Here is a 24,421-nt window from a genome sequence, read left to right as displayed (position 1 = left end):
GGGGATATGGGGAGAAGGCAGGAACAGGATACTGATTGGGGATGATCAGCCATGATCACATTGAATGGTGGTGCTGGCTCGAAGGGCTGAATGGCCTACTCCTGCACCTATTGTCTATGTTGAAAGTAAACTGATTACTGATCCCCATCCATCCTCTGTGTTGCTGTTTGTTCTCAGAGCCGTCAGACGATGAATGGGAGGAGATAGTGAGCAGTGATGACAGTGACGAGTGTGTGACTGAAGGGCCCGGGTCACTTCTTTCTCCGCTCTGCCTGTCTGCAGAAGTCCTCTCCGCTCTGGTCAACAACCTCATTCCAAAAAAGGTAACGACCAACAAATCCCTCCGTGGTGATTATCACAGTCGTACCTTACCACACGATACGACAGAACTTTATTGATCCCAGGAGGGGAATTGATCAGCCAACAGTTATAAAAAACACATAGTACATGAAGCATGAAATTAATTGGAAAGGATTGGGGAGGGGTGGGGAGGGGGGGGGGGGGGGGGGGGGGGTAGTCAGTCTCAGTCTACCCCACGACAAAAGGGGGAAGGAGCTGTACAGTTTGACAGTACGAATGGCATGTTAGCATTCATAGCAAAAGGATTTGAGTATAGGAGCAGGGAGGTTCTACTGCAGTTGTACAGGGTCTTGGTGAGACCACACCTGGAGTATTGCGTACAGTTTTGGTCTCCTAATCTGAGGAAAGACATTGTTGCCAGAGAGTGAGTACAGAGAAGGTTCACCAGACTGATTCCTGGGATGTCAGGACTTTCATATGAAGAAAGACTGGATAGACTCGGCTTGTACTCGCTAGAATTTAGAAGATTGAGGGGGGATCTTATAGAAACGTACAAAATTCTTAAGGGGTTGGACAGGCTAGATGCAGGAAGATTGTTCCCGATGTTGGGGAAGTCCAGAACAAGGGGTCATAGTTTAAGGATAAGGGGGAAATCTTTTAGGACCGAGATGAGGAAAACATTTTTCACACAGAGAGTGGTGAATCTCTGGAACTCTCTGCCACAGAAGGTAGTTGAGGCCAGTTCATTGGCTGTATTTAAGAGGGAGTTAGATGTGGCCCTTGTGGCTAAAGGGATCAGGGGGTATGGAGAGAAGGCAGGTGCAGGATACTGAGTTGGATGATCAGCCATGATCATATTGAATGGCGGTGCAGGCTCGAAGGGCCGAATGGCCTACTCCTGCACCTTGTTTCTATGCTTCTATGTTGATGGCCACTGGGAAAAAGGATCTCCTGTGGCGTTCTGTGCTGCATCTTGGGACAGTTTGGAAAGAGGCCCAACTTGCCCCCGCCAACCAAGATGCCCCATCTCCTCTAGTCCCACCGACCCGTGTTTGGCCCATGTATATACATTCTCTGCTATTGCTACACACATGTACTTAATCTAAGATTGTGCTTGCATACGCTAACACCATTACTGCACTGCATGCAAATAAGAATTTTAGTGGACCTCATTACACAAGACATTGAATCACCACTGAAACCTTTCCTATCCGGCACGGTGGCGCAGCGGTATAGTTGCTGCCTCACCGCGCCAGAGACCCGGGTTCGATCCCGACTACGGGTGCTGTCTGTACAGAGTTTGTACGTTCTCCCCGTGACTTGCGTGGGTTTTCTCCGGGTGCTCCGGTTTCCTCCCACACTCCAAACACCTGCAAGTTTGTAGGTTAATCGGTAAAATTGTCCGCAGTGTGTGTGTAGGATAGTGTCAGTGTGTGGAGTGATCACTGGTCAGTGCAGACTCGATGGGCCGAAGGGCTATTTTCTTATCAAGCTATTTCCCCCTACATGTATCTTGAGAGAATATATAATGGATGAAGGCGTGTTTAGCTTTGTAGCTTCAGAAATGTAACAGCTGGGAATGAGTTCGTAACAATGACGAAAATAATATTTATTTACAACTAGATTTTATGCAAAGCTGTCGAACAATAATATTAGTCAGTGGAAGATAGACAGGTTTCAAAGTGCCGGTCCGTCTTCGATCTTCCGGCAACTGGTGATCTGGCACCTCCTTTAATCCGGACAAAATCACGAGCGCACTTGATATCCAGAGAACCGGCCTCCACCACCCTCTGAAGCCAATTAACCTACAAACCCTACAAACTGTGAATACCTGGGCATGGGTTGGCATGGGTGGAGGTGTTTCCCGTCTCTGGGGAAGGGAGTCTTTTGGCAGCTGAGGAATCAAATTGTTACCTTGTTAGAGTTTCTCACTTGCAGTTCGAGTGTGAATCGAAATATTCACATGTAACACTGGTAGAGTGGATGGCAGCAAAACTTCACACAAACTCCCAGAAATCTGAAAGTAGATTGTGTAGACTTTCCACTCTAGGCTTTAGAGATACAGAGCGGAAACTGTGATCATGGCTGATCATCCCCAATCAGTACGCCGTTCCTGCCTTCTCCCCATATCCCCTGACTCCGCTATCTAGCTCTCTCTTGAAAGTATCCAGAGAACCGGCCTCCACCACCCTCTGAAGCCAATTAACCTACAAACCCGTATGTCTTTGGAGTTTAGTTTTAATTTAAGGATACAGTGCGGGAACAGGCCCTACGGCCCGCGGAGTCTGCGCCAACCAGCGATCCCCGCACACCAACACGATCTTACATACAAGGGACAGTTTAATATATTTACAGAAGCCAATTAACCTACAAATCTGTATGTCTTTGGAGTGTGGGAGGAAACCGGAACACCCGGAGAAAAACCCACGCGGTCTCCGGGCAAATGTACAAACTCCGTACAGACAGCACCCGTAGTCGGGATCGAACCCGGGTCTCAGGCGCTGTGAGGCAGCGAGTCTAACGCTGGGCCGCCCTTAGGCGCATTAAATATCTGGTGCAATATTGAACCACAGTCACAATCTTTGCTCTTATAACAAAAAATCCCACAGGAATGGAAAGCAGGGGGAATTTCTGTAATCCTGATCCCGTAATCAGAGATGTGTTTGGAGTGTGGGAATACTGGACTGGACTTCCGAAAATAAATGAACTGCGACATTAATATTTGCACACATAACAATGAAAGCACCATTGGACATAGAGAAGATGAAGAAAACGAGCTGCAGAGAATGATAACTAATTAGATCTTCCGACATCCATCTTATGGAAATAAGCATTCCAGTACAAATACAGTGCCCAGGTCATGATAGGAGCAGAATTTGGCCATTCGGCCCATCGTCTACTCTGCCATTCAATCATGGCTGATCTATCTCTCCCTCCTAATCCCATTCTCCTGCCTTCTCCCCATAACCTCTGACATTTGTACTAATCAAGTATCTATCTATCCCTGCCTTAAATATATCCACTGACTTGGCCTCCACAGCCTTCTGTGCCGCAGAATCCCACTGATAAGTCACCCTCTGACTAAAGAAACGAGGCTGTTGAGGAAAAGATGAGGCTGTTCTGAAGTTATGTGGCACGTGGAACAGTCCAGCCAAGTCGCAGGCCCATCGGCCCGCAATGTGTGTGTGTGCCGCAGTTGTCCTTGTTCCTTCTCTAGTGATTGGCCGCTCTCTGTGTGCTGGTGATCTGCTCCGCTTGTGGGTAACGTTTGTTTTGATTGGTAAATCCGTAGGTTTTGGAGAAGACGGTGTTTGCAGAGAGTGTCACGGTGGATGCTTGTACGGAGAGTCCTCCTTGGCGACCCTTGTTGGCAAAGTAAGTCTGGACCTTGTAACTTTGGCGAGGAGATACAAACGTGGTGTTAAAGTTGGAACCGTTGTGGCGGCACGACGGCGCAGCGGTAGAGTTGCTTCCCTCGCAGCGCCAGAGACCCACGTTCGTATGGTCATAAGGAATTGGAGTAGAATTAGACCATTCGGCCCATCAAGTCTACTCTTGTCATTCAATCGTGGCTGATCTATCTCTCCCTCCTGTCAGTGTAATCTCTCCCATTCTCCTGCCTTCTCCCCGTAACCCCTGATACTCGTACTAATCAAGAACGTTCGACCCCGACTACGGGTGCTGTCTGTGTGGAGTTTGCACGTTCTCCCCATGACCAGCGTGGGTTTTCTCCGAGTTCTTCGGTTTCCTCCCACACTCCAAAGACGTACAGGTTTGTAGGTTAATTGGCTTGGTGAATGTGTAAATTGTCCCTTGTGTGTGTGTGTCTGTGTGTGTGTGTGGTAGTGTTAGTGTGCGGGGATCGCTGGTCGGTGCGGACTCGGTGGGCCGAAGGGCCTGTCTCCGCGCTGGACCTCTAAACAAACCTGTCAAGCCTGGGTACACAAAAATGCTGGAGAAACTCAGCGGGTGCAGCAGCATCTATGGAGCGAAGGAGATAGGCAACGTTTCATTCCGAAACGTTGCCTATCTCCTTCGCTCCATAGATGCTGCTGCACCCGCTGAGTTTCTCCAGCATTTTTGTCTACCTTCGATTTTCCAGCATCTGCAGTTCCTTCGTAAACACCTGTAAAGTCTGGTGTGTGTTTTCTGTAGGATGATGCGTATACAGTGTAGAGCCCTGACCTGCCTGAATAATCTGCTCTCAACTCTGGACGTGGAAAGACTCGGTGGGCCTGCTGCCCTTCACACACTCTCTCAGCATCTCACAAACCTCGTCTTCTCTCAGTCCGGTGAGTGAATTGAATGAATGAATGAATAATTTATTTTGGCCATACATTAAAAAGACTGTATCAATTTCAGTATTCAGTATTAACTTTATTGTCATTTCACTGAGTATTTTCATACACAGAAGAAACGAAAAATTGTTTCTCATCAGTTCCTGTCAGTGTAATTAATAAAAAACAGAATAAATACATACGACTTTAAAATTAACATATCTAAAATCGTCCTAAAATTGAACTAAAAACAGACATTCAGACCGAACAGTGACTTTACCTTGACATAGAAACATAGAAACATAGAAAATAGGTGCAGGAGTAGGCCATTCGGCCCTTCGAGCCTGCACCGCCATTCAATGTGATCATGGCTGATCATCCAACTCAGTATCCTGTACCTGCCTTCTCTCCATACCCCCTGATCCCTTTAGCCACAAGGGCCACATCTAACTCCCTCTTAAATATAGCCAATGAACTGGCCTCAACTACATTCTGTGGCAGAGAATTCCACAGATTCACCACTCTCTGTGTGAAAAAATGTTTTTCTCATCTCGGTCCTAAAAGATTCCCCCCTTATCCTTGAACTGTGACCCCTTGTTCTGGACTTCCCCAACATCGGGAACATGTTGGGGAAGGTGTCGGGTGCCTAGCTGTCAAAGTTTGGGCGAGGTTAGATGTGTGGGGGTGTATGATGTATGGGGAGGGGACACAGTCCGTTAACCATTTTTATTGCTGTGTAGCATCCTGCTGGTTTAGCAGCCGATACTCCTGTACCTACCTCGTCCCAGATGGCAGAATGGAGAAGATGTGGTGTGATGGGTGATAAGGGTCCTTAATATCACACAACGTTCACATAATCAATGACCAAAAAAGGAATCGGCAGAAGCCACAAAGCCTATTTGTGCCTATCCTATACAATCCATAAAATAACGCAGAATATCAGCATTACAAAGGAAAGAAAAAAATAAATAAAATTTCCTCTAAATTGTAATCCTTACATATTTTACATTTCAATCATTTTACATTATAATCCTTAATTATTTTACATTTTAAGGCTTTTTTTGAAACTCGACAGAGAGCTACAAAATTTCAACTCCTCACTAAGCCCGTTCCAGTATTTGACTCCCAAAACTGCGACAAAACTGAATTGGATAATCGTAATAATTCTAAACTCTCCGTCTTTAGTGGATTTGAATCATTTGAAATTTAGATGTTTAATGTGATTTTATTTATTTATTATTATTTATTAAAGCTTTATTTCAGACACAGGTCCATATAACACATCAAACAGTACAAAGAATTACAAAGATACATTAAAAAATTGCATATTAGCCTAAAATATATATAAGCTATTGCACCAATGCCGTCTTAGCTTAGAAGTGAATCTATAGCAGCTTTTCAGAGGGCTGACTAGGGCTTCAATTATGTGGTTCTCTGACTTGTCCAGGCGACACATAAAACTAAACATCAGCTGTCTTAAGATGTGCCTCACAGGTTGGCACTCTAGTGGACACAAACAATTGACTGGCACTATGCCATCTAGGGACACGAAGTAGCAACCTCATTGCATCATTGTATGCAACCTTAAGCCTCTGCATACTCTTTTTCTTATAATTAGACCACAATTGAGCAGTATATAACGGTGTGATGTAGGTTCTGAACAGGGAACACTTCACAGAATCAGAGCACATATAAAACTTCCTTATAAGCATGTTGGCTTGAAGATAAATTTTACAGCGCTGTCGGTAGAGGTCTTTGTCATCCTTCCAGTCATCAGATATGACATGACCTAAGCATTTAATTTCCTCACACACATCAAGAGGACTGTCTGACAAATAAAAGGTCGGAAAAGTTGATTCCCTGTCCTCAGCGCTTCTAATTACCATTATGCGGCTTTTCTTAGCGTTATACTTAATGTCATAATCAAGGCCATACTGAGAGCACACCTTGTATTTGTTTGCCTCCTGTAGCTCAATAGTGCAATCGTGCTTTATTTATCACTTTATGCAACTGCACAGTAAAGTTCCTTTTGCATTGATCACACGTGCGGGGGCCGCCATGTTTCAAAGTCCGGTCGGCCTGTGCGCTCGATTCACTGGATCAGTTCTCCTCCCCTCTCCTCTCCTCTCCTCTCCCATCTTTGTGTCCCAGGGCGCCCCCTGCAGCCCACCTTCAAGCCTGCAGCTGGAGGCAGCATTACCCCGGTTCACCCACCCACCGGCCCTCGCTCCTCCCGTCCGACCTCTCCAGCTCCGTCCCGGTTACGCCGATCGACCGACGGGCGGGTTCCCCGTGCCCCGGTCGGCTGGCGTGTTGGTTACATGTTTGTTTTCATTCTGTTGCAGAGATCCCACAGGACTCTGAGTTCTTGGAGGCCGTGACTGGTGCACAGAGATCATTGATGCAGATAATGTCATCCAACAATATTCCTCAAGTAAGCCATGGTAGATTTAAGGACCTGTGTCCCACTTACGCGACTTTTTCGGCGACTTGCCGGCACCCGTCATAGTCGCAGCAGGTCTCCGAAAATGTTCAACATGTTAAAAATCCAGCGGCGACCAGAACAAGGTACGACTCTTTAGGCGACTACTCACGGCCATACGGGCTTCATCACCCTGGCGACAGTGTCCAATAGCGTTTGTCGGCACTGGGCCTGGACTCGCTGGAGTTTAGAAAGGAGGACCAGAGGACATAAGTTCAAGGTGAAGGGGAAAAGATTTAATAAGAAACTGAAGGGTGACATTTTCACACAAAGGGTAGTGGGTGTATGGAACGAGCTGCCAGAGCAGGTAGCTGAGGCAAGGACTACCGCCAACGTTTAAAAAACAGTTGGACAGGTACATGGATAGGACAGGTTTGGAGGGATAAGGGGCCAAACGCGGGCAGGTGGGACAAGTGTAGATGGGACATGTTGGCCGGTGTGGGCAAGTTGGGCCGAAAAGTCTGTTTAACATGCTGTGTCACTCTATGACTCTATATGAGTGGGGACCTCATTGAAACTTACCGAATAGTGAAAGGCCAGGATAGAGTGGATGTGGAGAGGATGTCTCCACTAGTGGGAGAGTCTAGGAACAGACGCCAAGTTAAACTGATCTCCTGTGCCTGCCCATGATTCATGTCCCTCTATCCCCTGCGTAGCTGTGTGCCGATCTAAAAGCCACTCAAATGCCACTGCCAAGTTTAGTTTATTCAAACATTGCTAAACTTTGCACAGGTGAGTTTGCAGTGACAACTGAAAAGCTTTGTGGACACTTTAACCCTTTCCTTTCCCTCGCCCGGCAGCAGGGTCTGAGCGTGGAGCAGCTGATGCGATTGTGTGAAGCGGGAGCCCAGTGTGAGAACGCCAGTGCCCGTGTCAACGTAGTGGCCATGGTGGGAATTAGTGGCCACATCCTCGCCAAGGAGGAGAACACCGGCGACACTCTCAAGGTAGCGGGAAGATAATATGCTACGTAGAACAAGCTGCTTTCACCTCGCTGTTCCTGAGTTCAGGGCAGCATAGTGGCACAGCATTAGAACTCACAGCTGCTCGCAGCTCCTGAGACACGGGTTCGATCTGTGCATGTCTGTACGGAGTTTGCACGTTCTCCCCGTGACCGCATGGGTTTTCTCCGGGTGCATCGGCTGCCTCCCACACTCCCAAGACGTGCAGGTGTGTAGGTTAATTGGCTTCAGTAAATTTTAAGTTGTCCCTCGAGTGTTGGACGGAACTTGTGTTCAGACGATCGCCGGTCGGCGTGGACTAGGTGGGCCGAAGGGCCTGTGTCCGCACTGTATGTCTAATGTCTAAAAGTCTCAGGTTTAAACCAAGTTATATTGACTTTTTAAGATGTAAACATTGCAAAAAAAAGGGTCCTGACCTGAAACGTCACCTATCCATATTCACCAGAGATGCTGCCTGACCCGCTGAGTTACTCCAGCACTTTGTGTCGTTCCTTGGTAAATCAGCATCTGCAGTTCCTTGTTTCTGCACCAAGATGTACGAGCTTCCTGTTCCAGACCCTTTACTCCCGTGGATAACTTTGGAGATACAGCAGGGAAACAGGCCCTTCGGTCCACTGAGCCCATGCTGACCATCAATCACCCGTTCACTCTAGTTCGATGTTGTCCCACATTCTCATCCACTCCCTGCACACCAGGGGCAATTTACCAAAGCCCATTAACCGATAAACCCGCACGTCTTTGGGATGTGGGAGGAAACCAGATCACCCGGTGAAAAAAACCGCGTGGTGGCAGTGAGAACATGCAAACTCCACACAGTCAGCACCCGAGGTCAGGGTTGAACCTGGGTCTCTGGGGCGTTGTGAGGCATCAGCTCTACCCGCTGCGCCTCAGTGCGCTGAATAAAAATGATCTGTTGCCTCCGCCATTGGTAAATAATTTGACCTTGTGTAATCCCGTGTGTTTACACGTCGCAGGTGATGGGTGATTTCTTGCTGCAAGTGATGACCAAGGATTCGTCGCTGGTGGTGGTGGGCGAAGCCCTTGATGCCCTCATCGACATGTTTGCCGATGGACTTGAGGCCGACAGGGCAGCGCGGCAAATGAAGCTGCTCCACGCCCTGAAATCATTCCAACCCGTCTTCAAATCGAGGGTAATTTCTGTAGCGTGTACTGTGGTAGCAGAAATTATACATCCATGTAATGTGTGTGTGTATATATAGATATGTGTGTGTATATATACATTAGATGCACATTATCGTGTGTATACAATGCATATGTGTATATATATATATATATAGTGTGTGTGTGTATATATATATATATATATACAAACGCACATATATATACACACACTTTTATATATATACTAGACCAAGTGGGACCCAATATATCCCGTCCCGTCCCCTATATACATATAAAATAAGTGTGTTTGTATGTGTGTATATAGAGCAGGTCAGGCAGCATCCATGAAGGAAATGGACTGGAGATGTTTTGGACTGGACCCGCTTCAGTTTTGGGTCGGGACATTTCTTCAAACTTTTTGTGGTGGGGGTGGGGGTGGGGGTGGGGGTGGGGGTGTGGTGGGGGTGGGGGTGTGGTGGGGGTGGGGGGCAAGAAAGCTGGAAAATAGTTACTATCGCAACTTTTAAGAAACGTTTAGAGGGGTACATGAATAGGACAGGTTGAGAATAAAGTTGTTTAAGAAGGAATTGCAGATTCTGGAAAATCGAAGGTAGACAAAATTGCTGGAGAAACTCAGCGTGTGCAGCAGCATCTATGGAGCGAAGGAAATAGGCAACGTTTCGGGTCAAAACCCCTTCAGACTTTAGAATAAAGTAGACTTGACTTGACTAGAGGGATATGGGCCAAGCGCAGGCAGGTGGGACTAGAGTAGATGGGGCATGTTGTTCGGTGTGGGCAAGTTGGGTTACGAAGGGCCTGCTTCCGCGCTTTTTGGCGCTGACTCTAAGAGAGGCGGGGGGTGGGACAAAGACTGGAGAGTGATAGACACGAAAAAAAACTGGAGTAGCTCAGCAGGTCAGACAGCATCCCTGGAGAACATGGATCGGTAAAGTTTCGGGTCGAGAGTGATGGGTGGATACAGGTGACAGATGGGTGGAGTCGGTGACAACGGCTAGAGGTGAAAAGGAGACAAATGGGTGTCGGATAAGGAGAGAAGAGGGGTGAACTCTAAAGCTAGAGGGGGGGGGGTGGGTATCGGAAGAAGGGGACGAGCAGGAGAGGAGGGGGGGGATAAAGTGATATTGATCAGTAAAGTGGCTGTTGAACAAATGTTCATAAATATAAATATTTCTTCACAGTTATTGTTACTATCTCTGACTGCAAACTCTTACTTTAGATCCAAAAGGAAGGAAAGGGTAACCTCACCATAGATCAGCGACTGGTTCTGGACAACGTGAAGATCAATCTCCGGAGATTTATCGCTTATCGCGAAGCTTTAACGAATAAATAAACAGATATCCACGGAGGCTGGTTCAAAGTTCAGCCAAAATCAGTATTTTCACCTGAGATCCTGTTCAATCATTATGAAGGCGGACATTTAGTAACCAGTTTATGAAATCTAGATTTATGCATTAAATCTTTTTTAATTAAATTTTCAATATTTGGTGTTTAAAAAAAAAAATGATTTTAGATTTTGACGGCAGTTCGTTCCATAACTACTTAGAAAAATAATTTGCATTTAATTTTCTGATGCCGGCCAAATTAAAAACCGTTCCGGTCTGTAAAATTAAATCATAACTAGTTCATATAACGTGACAGATATTCACTATAGGGCTAATGACAACTGTTAATTAAGACAGTTTTAGAGATATAGCATGGAAACTGGCCCTTCGGCCCACCGAGTCCATTTCGACCATTGATCACCCATTCTCGCTAATTCTATGTTATTCCATTTTCTCGTCCACTCCCTACACTCTAGGGGCGATTTTATAGGGGTCAATTAAAAGGGTGGCACGATGGCACAGCGGTAGAGTTGCTGCCTTACAGTGCTTGCAGCACCGGAGATCCCGGTTCGATCCAGACCACGGGTGCTGTCTGTGCGGAGTTTGTACGTTCTCCCCGTGACCTGCGTGGGTTTTCTCCGAGATCTTTCTTCGGTTTCTTCCCACAATCCCAAGCTGCACAGGTATGTAGGCAAATTGGCTTGGTAAATGTAAAATTTGTCCGTAGTGTGTGTGTGTGTGTGTGTAGGATAGTGTTAATGTGCAGGGATCGCTGATCGACGCGGACCCGGTGGGCCGAAGGGCCTGTTTCCGCGCTGTATCTCTAAACTAAACGACAAACCTGTATGTCGGGAATGTGCGAGGAAACCGGAGCACCCGGAGGAAACCCACGCGGTCACGGGGAGAAAGTGCAAACTCCACACAGACAGCAGTCGAGGTCAGGATCGAACCCGGGTCGCTGGTGCTGTGAGGCAGCAACTCTACTCTCTGGAATGATTGTAATGAAGCTAATATTTTATGTGTAGGCGTTCAATTTGAACTCTGTCCTAGAACCAGTGTGCTGGTAAACTTTCCCAAAGTTATTAGGGATCCCTGCTTCTCTTGAATCGATGAGTTGCAGCTACTATCCCTTTCCCGTTGCGCGTAAAAGAGTGGCCTCTCGGCACTCCGGAGTGTCGAGTCGTTCAATTTTCCCCAAAGACTTGGCATCTCCCACATCAATGACGTCGGAATCCAAAGGGGGAGGAGAGAGGAACAAAGTTTGAGCCTGACTGAGAATCTATCCTTGTACGGTGTACAAGTTTGAGTTCTGTTTACACATCAGATTACCCCAGCATATTCCGCTGGTGTTACTAACTGTAAAGGAAGTAGCTCGGCAACCTTTAATACTGGCTGCCCTTTAGGCCTCAGATGACTTTCATCACTAAAATCGTGAAAACCATTTAAAATGACCAACATTTCTGCTCCCTGGAAGGAAGCTGAAGGAAGCCACACGTTGTCACCTCGGCTGAGGTATAGTATTATTATTCCAAGCCCCTGATGCACATTAGATACATCAGCATCCTGGAATCTGAGCTGCACTCGGATACCTGGGAACTCATCCAAATGGCCGTTGGCCAGCCTGTCGAGTTATTTGATGGTTTATAGTCAGGTGGAGGGCTAGATTAGTAAACGCCACCAACCAGTCTTCCGTTAGATTGTGCTACAAATAGAGGTCACATAATTACATAAAGCCCAGCGGATGTCGAACGCCCTGTAAAAACAAACTGCAATTGTTCATGAGTTCTAGGAGCAGGATTGGGCCATATAGACAATAGACAATAGGTGCAGGAGTAGGCCATTCGACCCTTCGAGCCAGCACCGCCATTCAATGTGATCATGGCTGATCATCCCCAATCAGCTGTTTTTAAGACCCCCATCTAGCTCTCTCTTGAAAGCATCCAGAGAACCCGCCTCCACCGCCCCCTGAGGCAGAGAATTCCACAGATTCACTCACCACTCTCTGTGAGAAAAAGTGTTTCCTCGTCTCTGTTCTAAATGGCTTACTCCTTATTCTTAAACTGTGGCCCCTGGTTCTGGACTCCCCCAACATCGGGAACATGTTTCCTGCCTCTAGCGTGTCCAAGCCCTTAACAATCTTATGTTTCAATGAGATATCCTCTCATCCTTCTAAACTCCAGAGTGTACAAGCCCAGCTGCTCCATTCTCTCAGCATATGACAGTCCCGCCATCCCGGGAATTAACCTTGTTTGATATGGCCATCAAGTCTACTCCAGTATTCAATCATGGCTGATCTATCTCTCCCTCCTAACCCAGGTCTCCTGCCTTCTCCCCGTAACCCCTGACCCCCGTACTAAACAAGAATCTATCCATCTCCACCTTTGAAATATCAATTGATGTGGCCTCCACCGCCTTCTGCAGCAATGAATTCCACAGACTCACCACCCTCTGACTTATCTGAGGAAGGATGTGCTGCCATTGGAGAGGAGGTTTACGAGAATGAGCCCAGTGATGCGTGGGTTAACATACGATAAGCGTTTGACGGCACCGGGCCTGTACTCGCTGGAGTTTAGAAGGATGAGGGGAGACCTCATTGAAACTTACAGAATAGTGAAAGGCCTGGATAGAGTGGATGTGGAGAGGATGTTTCCACCCGTGGGAGAGTCGAGGACCAGAAAGCACAACCTCAGAATAAAAGGGCGTACCTTTGGAAAGGAGATGAGGGGGAATTTCTTTAGTCAGAGGGTGGTGAATCTGTGGAATTCATTGCCACAGATGGTGGTGGAGGCCACATCAATGGGTATTGTTTTAGAGATACAGTGCAGAAACTGGCCCTTTGGCCCACCGGGTTCGTGCCGACCAGCATTCCCGTATATTAACACTATCCTACACCCACTAGGGACAATTTTCACATTTACCAAGCCAATTAATCTACAAACCTGTACGTCTTTGGAGTGTGAGAGGAAACTGAAGTTCTCGGGGAAAACCCACACAGGTCACGGGGAGAACGTACAAACTCCGTACAGACAGCGCCCGTAGTCGGGATCGAACCTGTGTCTCCGGCGCTGCATTTGCTGTAATGCAGCAACTCTACCGCTGCGCCACCGTTTGATAGGTTCTTGATTAGGAAGGGTGTCAAAGGTTATGGGTGGAAGGCAATAGAATGGGGTTGAGAGGGAAAAATACATTAGCCATGATTGAATGGCAGAGCAGACCCGATGGGCTGAATGGCCTGATTCTGCCAATGAATTCCACAGATTCATCAACCTCCGACTAAAGAATTTCCTCATCTCCTTTCTAAAGGAACGTCCTTTTATTCTGAGGCTGTGCCCTCTGGTCCTGGACTCCCGCACGAGCAAAACATCCTCTCCACATCCACTCTATCCAGGCCTTTCACTAATCGGTAAGATAGGGTTGGGACCTTCTTCGATGGTGAAGGCGGTTCAGATATTTTACCACCAGTGAACGACAGGCTCTCGTTGGGTATATGTATTTCGGTAGCTCTCTAATGAGAATTAAAGAACGTTCTCAGAATTAAAGGACGTTCTTTTAGGAAGGAGATGAGGAAAAATGTCTTTTGTCAGAGGGTGGTGAATCTGTGGGATTCTTTGCCACAGAAGGCTGTGGAGGCCAAGTCAGTGGATATTTTTAAGGCAGAGATAGATAGATAGATTCTTGATTAGTATGGGTGTCAGAGGTTACGGGGAGAAGGCAGGAGAATAGGGTCAGGAGGGAGAGATAGATCAGCCGTGATTGAACACTTATCACTCATGCCCTTATGATTCCTGACATTGTACTGCGAATGGAGATGATGAATGAATTTTATACCCAAGTTATGCAAAGAGTCACCACATAAAGGACGTCGACAGTTACAAAGTATCCCGGGCGAAGCCCTCCTTCGTTCTGCGTGGGAAGGAACTGCAGATGCTGGTTTACACCAAAGATAAGACACAATAAGCTGGAGCAACTCAGCGGGACAGGCAGCATCTCTGGATATCTTCGGTGTAAACCGGCATCTGCAGTTCCTTCCTCCACGTTTCGTCTCATCCAGAGATGCTGCCTGTCCCTCAGAGTCCTCCTTTGTTCCCCCCCACCCTCCCTGTATGCAGAAAGCACTCTTTTTTTGTGCACTGACATTTGCTTCTACTATTGAGGAATGTTGGGTGCGTTTGTACAGCTGGAGTTACAGCAGTTGGACAGACTGATCTTTCGTTCCCAAGCCGTGAGCGGTGCCAGGAAATATCCCAGGCACTTGGCGCTACCTGGCAGAGCCCCGTGCCAGCGAGAGAGGACAGAAAAGTGAACGCAGCTGCCAGATATGATGACAGCTGGCTCCCAAAGACCACGACTAGCTCCTGAGATTTTGGAGGTGACGGGTTTTTTTTCCAGTTTAATTTAGAGATACAGTAGAGAATCAGGCCCCCCTGGCCCACTGAGTCCATGCCTCCTGCTTCTCTGCTGAGACGGCCAAAACTGGAATAACACAACTCACAATGGTTGTCACAAGGATGCCCACCAGTACTGTCATTATAACTGTATTAAATAGATTACTTTTGATTTTAAAGTGCAGTTTGCTTTAAAAATTTTGATTAAACAATTGGGTTCAGACACAAAAATTGCACTTTGAAAATTTATTTTCACTTAGATTAGATTAGATTTTATTTGTTGTCACTTGAACCCAGAAGTTCAAACGAAATTTGGTTTCTGCAGTCATACAAATAAGAAGAAGAACCAAGACACAACACAATTTACACACACATCCGTCACAGCGAATCTCCTCCTCACTGTGATAATAATAATAATAATGGATGGGATTTATATAGCGCCTTTCTAATACTCAAGGCGCTTTACATCGCATTATTCATTCACTCCTCAGTCACACTCGGTGGTGGTAAGCTACTTCTGTAGCCACAGCTGCCCTGGGGCAGACTGATGGAAGCGTGGCTGCCAATCTGCGCCTACGGCCCCTCCGACCACCACCAGTCACTCACACACATTCACACACAGACAAAGGCACAGGCACTGTGATGGAAGGCAAAGTCTTATCTCTCCCCTGCACTCCTCGTTCTCCTCCCGATGTCAAAGTCAAAGCCCCCGGCGGGCGATGGTAAATAAGTCCCGCGGCCATTAAAGCCGCGCCAGGCGATGCAAAGCCGCGCTCCGGGTCTTGATGTTGGAGCCCCCGGCGGGCGATGGTAAATAAGCCCCGCGGCAATTTGAAGCCGCGCCGGGCGATGTAAGGCCCCGCTCCAGGTCATCCTCAACCCCGCAACTCGGGCGGGAGAAATCACCGTTGCGGAAGCCCTGAAAAGCGATATGATTTCACGATATGATTTTGCTGCTGCGATTTTAAAAGAGAGTTAATGACAAATAGAATCCCCCCCCCCCCCCCCCCCCCATCACAGCATTCCTGAACATCAAACTGTGTCGGAAGGAACTGCAGATGTTGGTTTACAGGGAAAATCGACCCGCTGTCCCGCTGAGTGACTCCGGCATTTTGTGTTTTATCTTCCTGAGCGTCGGAATCTGTTTAATATGGATCTCAAATGATAGACACAAAATGCAGGAGTAACTCAGCGGGACAGGCAGCATCTCTGGAGATAAGGAATGGGTGATGTTTCCCCATTCCTTCTCTCCAGAGATGCTGCCTGTCCCGCTGAGTTACTCCGGCATTTTATGTCCATCTTCGGTGTAAACCAGCACAATAGACAACAGGTGCAGGAGTAGGCCATTTGGCCCTTCGAGCCAGCACCGCCATTCAATGTGATCATGGCTGATCATCCCCAATCAGTACCCCGTTCCTGCCTTCTCCCATATACCCTGACTCCGCTATCTTTAAGAGCCCTATCTAGCTCTCTATTGAAAGCATCCAGAGAACCGGCCTCCACCACCACCCCCTGAGGCAGAGAATTCCACAGACTCACCACTCTCTGTGAGAAAAAGTTCCTCGTCTCCGTTCTAAATGGCTTACTCCTTATTCTTAAACTGTGGCCCCTGGTTCTGGAGCACCTGCAGTTCCTTTCTGTATAATATGAATCTCATTTGGTTAATTGTAGCCGAGGGCACGAACCATTCAAGATGATCCACTCTAGTCTTACCATGATGCTTTATCAAACTAGAGGATCCTTTGTGAAGATGTTGCCAGGACTCGAGGGCCTGAGCCTAGAGGGAGAGGTTGGGCACACTAGGACTCCATTCCTTGGAGCACTCCAGGGAGATGAGGGCTGATCTTATCGAGATCAGTAGATGGGTAGATGCCAGGGTAGGGGAATCACAAAGCGGAGGACTTCGGTTTAAGGTGAGGGCAGGAAGATTTACCAGGAAACGTGTTCCCGATGTTGGGGGAGTCCAGAACCAGGGGCCACGGTTTAAGAATAAGGGGTAGGCCATTTAGAACGGAGACGAGGAAACACTTTTTCTCACAGAGAGTGGTGAGTCTGTGGAATTCTCTGCCTCAGAGGGCGGTGGATGCAGGTTCTCTGGATGCTTTCAAGAGAGAGCTAGATAGGGCTCTTAAAAATAGCGGAGTCAGGGGATATGGGGAGAAGGCAGGAACGGGGCACTGATTGAGGATGATCAGCCATGATCACATGCTGGCTCGAATGGCCGAATGGCCTACTCCTGAACCTGTTGTCTATTGTCTATTGAACCTGAGGGGCAACATTTTTTTACACAGAGATTGATGGGTGTATGGAACGAGCTGCCAGAGGAGGTAGTTGAGGCAAGATTTAATAGACACTCGGACAGGTAGCCCTTCTGTCCGAGCACTAAATGGAGCTGTACAAATGCAGTTGCAGCAGTGGGAATGATCCTTCGACCCCAGGCAACAAACGTTGCCACGACATGTCTGTGCCACATCGCTCACTGGCAGAGCCCCGTGCCAGCTCAAGAGGCCAGAAGTTTGAACACAGCTGCCAGACGTGATTGGGACATGTGCCTCCCAGAGACCGTGACTGTTCCCGAGGTAAGCAGCGTTTGGGTTTAATTTAGAGATACAGCACGGAAACAGAACCTTGGCCCCGCTGTGTCCACACCGACCAGCGCTCATCTGCTCTGTGTCGCATGACTCTAAATGCACGGGTCATTCTGGACACTGGCCCCATCTCCAGACGCGGGCAGGTGGGACTGGTGTAGGTGGGGCATGTTGGTCGGCGTGGGCGAGTTGGAGCGAGGGGCCTGTTTCCGTGCTGCATGGCTCTGCGGAAAAGAGGAGCGATGCAGAGGGAAAGTGTGTGGGGGAAAGAAGAACAATATGAAAGTTGTGAGGAAGGGACTCGGAGAAAAGAAACAGAATTACTCAAGCAAGAGAGGAGATGTTTTGTGGTTCTGGAGTGTGGTGTGGGTGTGAGCGGCGGGACGTGTGCTTTGTGCAAGAGGTGAGTGTTTTGCCCCCAGAACTGGTGCTCGGCGTTTGTGACACTCGAGGAACCGCAGGTGTTGGAATCCTGAGGAAAAACTCAAAGTGTTTAGTTTAGAGATATAGCTCGGAAACAGGGTCGTCGGCCCACCGAGTCTGCACCGACCAGCGATCCTCATACATCAACACGATCCCACACGCACACACACACACACACACACACACACACACACACACACGCACACGCACACGCACACGCACACGCACACGCACACGCACACGCACACGCACACACACACACACACACACACACACACACACACACACGACAATTTGTTTTACATTTTTGTTATGGCAAGCCAATTATCCTACACACAATAGACAATAGATGCAGGAGTAGGCCATTCGGCCCTTCGAGCCAGCACCGCCATTCAATGTGATCATGGCTGATCATCCCCAATCAGTACCCCGTTCATGCCTTCTCCCCATATCCCCTGACTCCACTATTTTTAAGAGCCCTATCTAGCTGTCTCTTGAAAGCTACCTGTATGTCACACCTGTACGTCTTTGGAGCTTGGGAGGAAACCGGAGCTCCCGGAGAAAACCCACGCAGGTCACGGGGAGAACATACAAACTCCATACAGACAGCGCCCGTAGTCGGGATCGAACCGGGGTCCCCGGCGCTGTGAGGCAGCAGCTCTACCGCTGCGCCACCGTGCCACTCATTGAAAACCACAAAGGCAGCAGGTTTGGTGTTCGCTGATGTTCGGCAGCAGAAATGATTCTCTTGTCCCCTGGTTATGGTTACGCAACAGCTGTACTTCCTGGCACCAGCTTTGGACGGAAACTCTACTGGGTGGAATTTGCCTAACACACAGACACTTAATTCAGATAATAAACCAAATGATAAATCTACAGTGCCAATCAGTTGGCCCTGTCGTGGGGGGAGAGGGGAGGGGGAACTATTTATTATTGAAAGATGGGTGGAGAGGGGTTGGGCGATTGCAACCTTCACGTGGTCCGCCCTGTTTCGACGAATGCAATCAACCCGGCGTGCACAATCAAGTAAGATCAAATAGAACAAGTTGTCCTACAACTTTAGGCTGTGCATTCCATACGCAAGAAGAAGTAGATGGGGGGAGAGGTTGTATCTGTCCTATCTTAGGTCCTGACCATAACGGCAGGTTAGTTTAGTTTATCAATGTCGCCTGTACAGTGAAAAGCCTTTGTTGCGTGCTATCCAGTCAGCGGAAAGGCTGCATGTGATTACAATCACGGTTGCAGGGCGGTTACGGTGGCGCAGCGGTAAAGTTGCTGCCTTACAGTGAATGCAGCGCCGGAGACCCGGGTTCGATCCCGACTACGGGTGCTTCCTGTACGGAGTTTGCACGTTCTCCCCGTGACCTGCGTGGGTTTCTCCGAAATCTTCGGTTTCCTCCCGCACTCCAAAGACGTGCAGGTTTGCAGGTTGATTGGCTTGGTAAATGTAATAATTGTCCCTAGTGGGTGTAGGATTATGTTAATCTGCGGGGATCGTTGGTCAGCGCGGGCCTGGTGGGCTGAAGGGCCTGTTTCCGTGCTGTAATCTCTAAACTAATCAAAAACTAAATCGAGCCATCCACGATAAAGTCCAGTCAAAGATAGTCCGAAGGTCTCCAGTGAGATAAATGGTAGATCAGGACTGCTCTCTCTAGTTGGTGATAGGATGGTTCGGTTGCCTGATAACAGCTGGGAAGAAACTGTCCCTGAATCTGGAGGTGTGCGTTTTCCTACTTCTGTACCTCTTGCCTGATAGGGGAGCAAAGAAGTGGGAGTGGCCAGGGTGCGACTGGTTCTAAATTATGCTGCTGGCAGATCCATATTAACATCAAAATTTTCATTTTCGCACATCTGGCCTTCTTAGAGGATTGGACAGGCTAGATGCAGGGAAAATGTTCCTGATGTTGGGGCAGTCCAGAACCAGGGGCCACAGTTTAAGAATAAGGAGTAGGCCATTTAGGACTGAGACGAGGAAAAACTTCTTCACCCAGAGAGTTGTGAATCTGTGGAATTCTCTGCCACAGAAAGCAGTGGAAGCCAATTCACTGGATGTTTTCAAGAAAGAGTTAGATTCAGCTCTTAGGGCTAACGGAATCAAGGTATATGGGGAAAAAGCAGGAACAGGGTACCAATTTTGTATAATCAGCCATAATCATATTGAATGGCGGAGCTGACTCGAAAGACGGAATGGCCCACTCCTGCACCTATTTTCTATGTTTCTATGGCTACTAACTCATTCCAGAACAGAGACCCAGCAGTAGAGGTGATGCCTTGATCACCTTGATCGATCCTGACTAGGGGTGCTGTCTGTGTGGAGTTTGTACGTTCTCCCTGTGACCAAGTGGGTTTTCACCAGGCACTCCAGTTTCCTCCCACATTCCAAAGACATGCAGGTTAGTAGGTTAATTAGCTTCTGTAAATTGTCCTTCATGTGCAGGATGAAACTGGTATAGGGGTGATCGCTGGTCAGCGCGGACCCACTAGGCCAAAGGGCCTGTGTCCACGTGTATCTCTAAACTAAACTAAAGTAAACTAAACAGATATAGAGTTTTGTGTGCTGTAGGTGACTTGCTGATCTCGAAGGCAAACGTCCCAATCTGCTGCACAGATCATTAAAGGTCACATCTTTCAGGAGGATTATCAATATTTTCAGAATGAAGAGAATATTTCTGCAGTAATTTAAAAAAATTAAGCGACAGACACAGATAAAATGACCGAGCAAAAGGTCAGCGTGAGGTCAATTCCATGATCTCATAGATATTTGGATACCTTTCAAATATACTGATGCCTTGAACACTTTGGGAATCACTACTATTGAAAACTATTTATGAAGTATTTTTCGTGACCGGTATATTAGAAGCATCTTAGTCGTATTGTTGGTATATTTTTTATCCTAAAGAAAGAAAACTATTTCTGTAGATAAAAAATGCTGGAGAAACACAGCAGGTAAGGCAGCATCTTTGGAGAGAAAGAAGAGGCTACGTTTTGGGTCGAGACCCTTCTTCAGACTGATGTCGGGGGGGTGGGGGGGGGGGGGCGCGGGGAAAAAGAAAGGAAGAGGCGGAGAAAGTAGGCTTGTGTGAGAGCTGGGGAGGGGAGGGGAAGGAGGGAGAAAGCAAGGACTACCTGAAATTGGAGAAGTCAATGTTCATACCGCTGGGGTGTAAACCAAAGATCGAGATAGACCACTCCTGCTAAATGCAAAGGACTGACGTGTAGTACGCAACGGAGCGGAACGTGGGCCTTTTTTTCATCCGTTTCAGTAACCCGACCCGACCCGACCCGACTCGCAGTGTAAACAACGTTGCGGGGGAACAGTTTGTGTTAATAAATTATAATTCTGAAAATGAGGAGAAGATTTTTACCAAATAACTTTTATTTTTACGAGGATGTTTCCGTAACCGGCTTCCGTCTCCGCACTAGTATCCTACGGGATCTTTGGTGCGGAGACCGAAGCCGGTTACGGAAATGGGGCTGAAAATTACCCATGAATCTGCCCATGACCGTACTACATCTTTTTCGTCAAGTGGGCTATCTTCCTTGCTATAGGATAAATAGGATATAGGGTGTAAACTACCCAAGCAAACTATTTCTGTAAGATTTTTGCGTAATATTTAACGGATGATTAACTGAAAGATTGCATTCTATAATTTCGTAGGTTGACGTAACTCTTGTCTGAATGTTAGGTTAACCTGTTCTATTCATTTTTCACCACCAATCAAGGACTGAATGGAAGACTCTCTGAATGCTTCGAGCTGAGGAAGGGTTTGATAGAGTAGGGTCTGTTGACTCATCCAGACTATCACAGTCTTGTAACCGATGGAAGGAGAGACTAAGTGATATACAAAGAATGAAATGGATACATGTCCCGAGGAACTGCAGGCACTGTGTTACAAAAAGATACAACATGCTATCTTTACACACATCTCTAGTCAGATGGTGTGGAATTATTTGTCGCAAAAGGGCGTGGATGCCAAGTCAGTGGATATTTTTAACGCATAGATAGATTCTTGATTAGTACGGGTGTCAGAGTTTATGGGGAGAATGCAGAAGAATGGGGTTAGGAGGGAGAGATAGATCAGCCATTTTTGCGTAATATTTAACGGATGATTAACTGAAACCGATAGATCAGCCATGATTGAATGTAGGTGTAGACTTGATGGGCCAAATGGCCTAATTCTATTCCTATCACTTATGACCTCATGCTGGAGTAACTCAGTGGGTCAGCAGCATCTCTGGAGAACATGAATGGGCAACGTTTTGTGTCGGGACTCTTCCTTTGAATCGAAACATCGCCTATCCACGTTCTCCCTAGACGCTGCCCGACCTGCTGACTTACGCCAGTGGTCACGTTCTCCACAGCACTCCAGCCTCTCCAAGCAAAACACCGTACAGTATTAGTTTGTAAAATGCTTAACTGCGATGAAAGGAAAATTATAGATAAATGAAATGGGCAGATGCTGTTAAAATGTGAGCAAAGAGGAAAGGTGCGATGGTTTGGCACCCCAAAGGATTTGCGGAAAAAGTGGTTTCACAATAGCTCAGCGGTAGTTGTTCAGCAGGTTTTAGTTTGGAGATACAGCGCGGAATCAGGCACTTTGGCCCACTGGGTCCGCACCGACCGGCGATCCCAGCACACTAACACCATCCTACACCCACTAGGGACAATGTTTACATTTACCAAGCCAATTAACCTACAAACCTGTACGTCTTTGGAGCGTGGGAGGAAACCGAAGATGTCGGAGAAAACACAGGCAGGTCACGGGGAGAACGTACAAATTCCGTACAGACAGCACCCATAGTCGGGATCGAACCCGGGTCTCCGGCGCTGCATTCGGTGTAAGGCAGCAACTCTACCGCTGCGCCACCGTGACCGCCAACTATTGGATGAAATTGATACATCATCTTCACTAAAACCAGTTTGGGAGCTCAGGTAGAACTAAAGACAAGAAAAGCTTCTCATTATTACTTGACTGGTGCTCTTTCTTACTCCCCCCCCCAGCTTTGCAAGGGCACAAGGTGCCAGATGGAGGAGGTGGCACAGTGGCGCAGTGGTAGAGTTGCTGCCTTACAGCGCCAGAGACCCAGGTTCGATCCTGGCTACGGGTGCTGTCTGTGACCACATAGGTTTTCTCCGGGCGCTCCGGTTTCCTCCCACATTCCAAAGACGTGCAGGTTTGTAGGTTAATTGGCTTCAGTAAAAATTGTAAAACTGTCCCTAGTGTGTGCAGGATAGTGCTAGTGTGCAGGGTGTTTAAGAAAGAACTGCAGATGCTGGAAAAATTCGAAGGTCGACAAAAATGCACCCCGGAAGGGTCTCGACCTGAAACGTCGCCTATTCCTTCGCTCCATAGATGCTGCCTCACCCGCTGAGTTTCTCCAGCATTTTCGTCTCCCTAGTGTACGGGGTGATCGCTAGTCGGCACGGACTCGATGGGCAGAAGGGTCTGTTTCCGCTCTATCTCTAAAGTCTAAAGTTAAGCCTATTGCACATGTTAAATGAAATCAGATAACTACGGGTGCTGTCTGTACGGAGTTTGCACGTTCTCCCCGTGACCTGCGTGGGTTTTCTCCGAGATCTTCGGTCTCCTCCCACACTCCAAGGACGTACAGGCATGTGGGTTCATTGGTTTGGTATAAATGTAAAATTGTCCCTAGTGTGTGTTAGTGTGCGGGGATCGTTGGTCGGCGCCGACTCGGTGGGCCGAAGGGCCTGTGTCCGCGCTGTAACTCTAAAAACTTTGAACAACTGAAACTAACTGGGAAGAGACTGAAGAAAAAGCTTCCTGCTCTGAATCACTCCACATTCACAGCTGGTGGCAATTTACTAACTTTTTTATCAGAACTGAAATTTTCCTTAAAGGAAAAATGATTGTAATGTTAGCCAGCGCACTCCCAACAGTAAGAAGTAATGATGAGCGCCACTATCATTATTAACAAATAAAGTCATCTGGCTCACATTGAATGTCTTAAATGCCCATGTTTTAAAACTGTAAACCTGTAAACAATGGGCCGAGATTAATTTGTTGCTAAGTAGAAGTGTCGTCCACCAATGCCAGTTCGCATGGAGTCAATTGGATTATGGTCTTCAATAACAATCCTCCTGCAATGATCCAGAGACGTTTTCATTAGGCTACACGTCCTAATAAGGGAATAGTATGTGTGATGATACTTTGTCAGTGGGTTTTATGCAGCTGCCAGCACTTTGCACCACAGCTAATACGTCAGAACTCCATCCAGACTCTAAAGGGATAGGTCGGGTGTCAGGGGTTATGGGGAGATGGCAGGAGGATAGGGTGAGGAGGCAGAGGTAGAGCAGCCATGAATACGATCTGATACAATAGGACTGAGATGAGGAAAAACTTTTTCACCCAGAGAGTTGTGAATCTGTGGAATTGTCTGCCACAGAAGGCAGCGGAGGCCAATTCACTGGATGTTTTCAAGAGGGAGTTAGATCTAGCTCTTGGGGCTAAAGAAATCAAGGAATATGGGGGAAAAGGAGGAACAGGTACTGATTCTGGATAATCAGCCATGATCAT

At 47.5% G+C, this 24,421-nt stretch overlaps 1 protein-coding gene across 4 annotated transcripts in view; it reads left to right on the top strand.

Annotated features, from left to right (window-relative positions):
• The window catches only part of heatr3 (HEAT repeat containing 3), a 48,175-nt gene extending 37,540 nt beyond the window's left edge, over window positions 1–10,635 (top strand). For 2 of the 4 annotated variants that reach the window (XM_033036364.1, XM_033036367.1), the window contains exons 9-15: window positions 178–323; window positions 3,593–3,675; window positions 4,456–4,592; window positions 6,923–7,011; window positions 7,857–8,006; window positions 8,996–9,172; window positions 10,381–10,635. In XM_033036364.1, the coding sequence (XP_032892255.1) occupies window positions 178–323; window positions 3,593–3,675; window positions 4,456–4,592; window positions 6,923–7,011; window positions 7,857–8,006; window positions 8,996–9,172; window positions 10,381–10,494 (896 nt within the window). In that variant the 3' untranslated portion in view covers window positions 10,495–10,635. The remainder of the gene's footprint in view (window positions 1–177; window positions 324–3,592; window positions 3,676–4,455; window positions 4,593–6,922; window positions 7,012–7,856; window positions 8,007–8,995; window positions 9,173–10,380) is intronic. The other 2 variants (XM_033036366.1, XM_033036365.1) reach the window with 2 other exon arrangements.
• Window positions 10,636–24,421: the final 13,786 nt, after the last annotated feature.

Source organism: Amblyraja radiata, chromosome 17 (genome assembly GCF_010909765.2).
Source record: "Amblyraja radiata isolate CabotCenter1 chromosome 17, sAmbRad1.1.pri, whole genome shotgun sequence".
Taxonomy (NCBI): domain Eukaryota; kingdom Metazoa; phylum Chordata; class Chondrichthyes; order Rajiformes; family Rajidae; genus Amblyraja; species Amblyraja radiata.
This window is presented reverse-complemented; position numbering and strand designations above follow the sequence as displayed.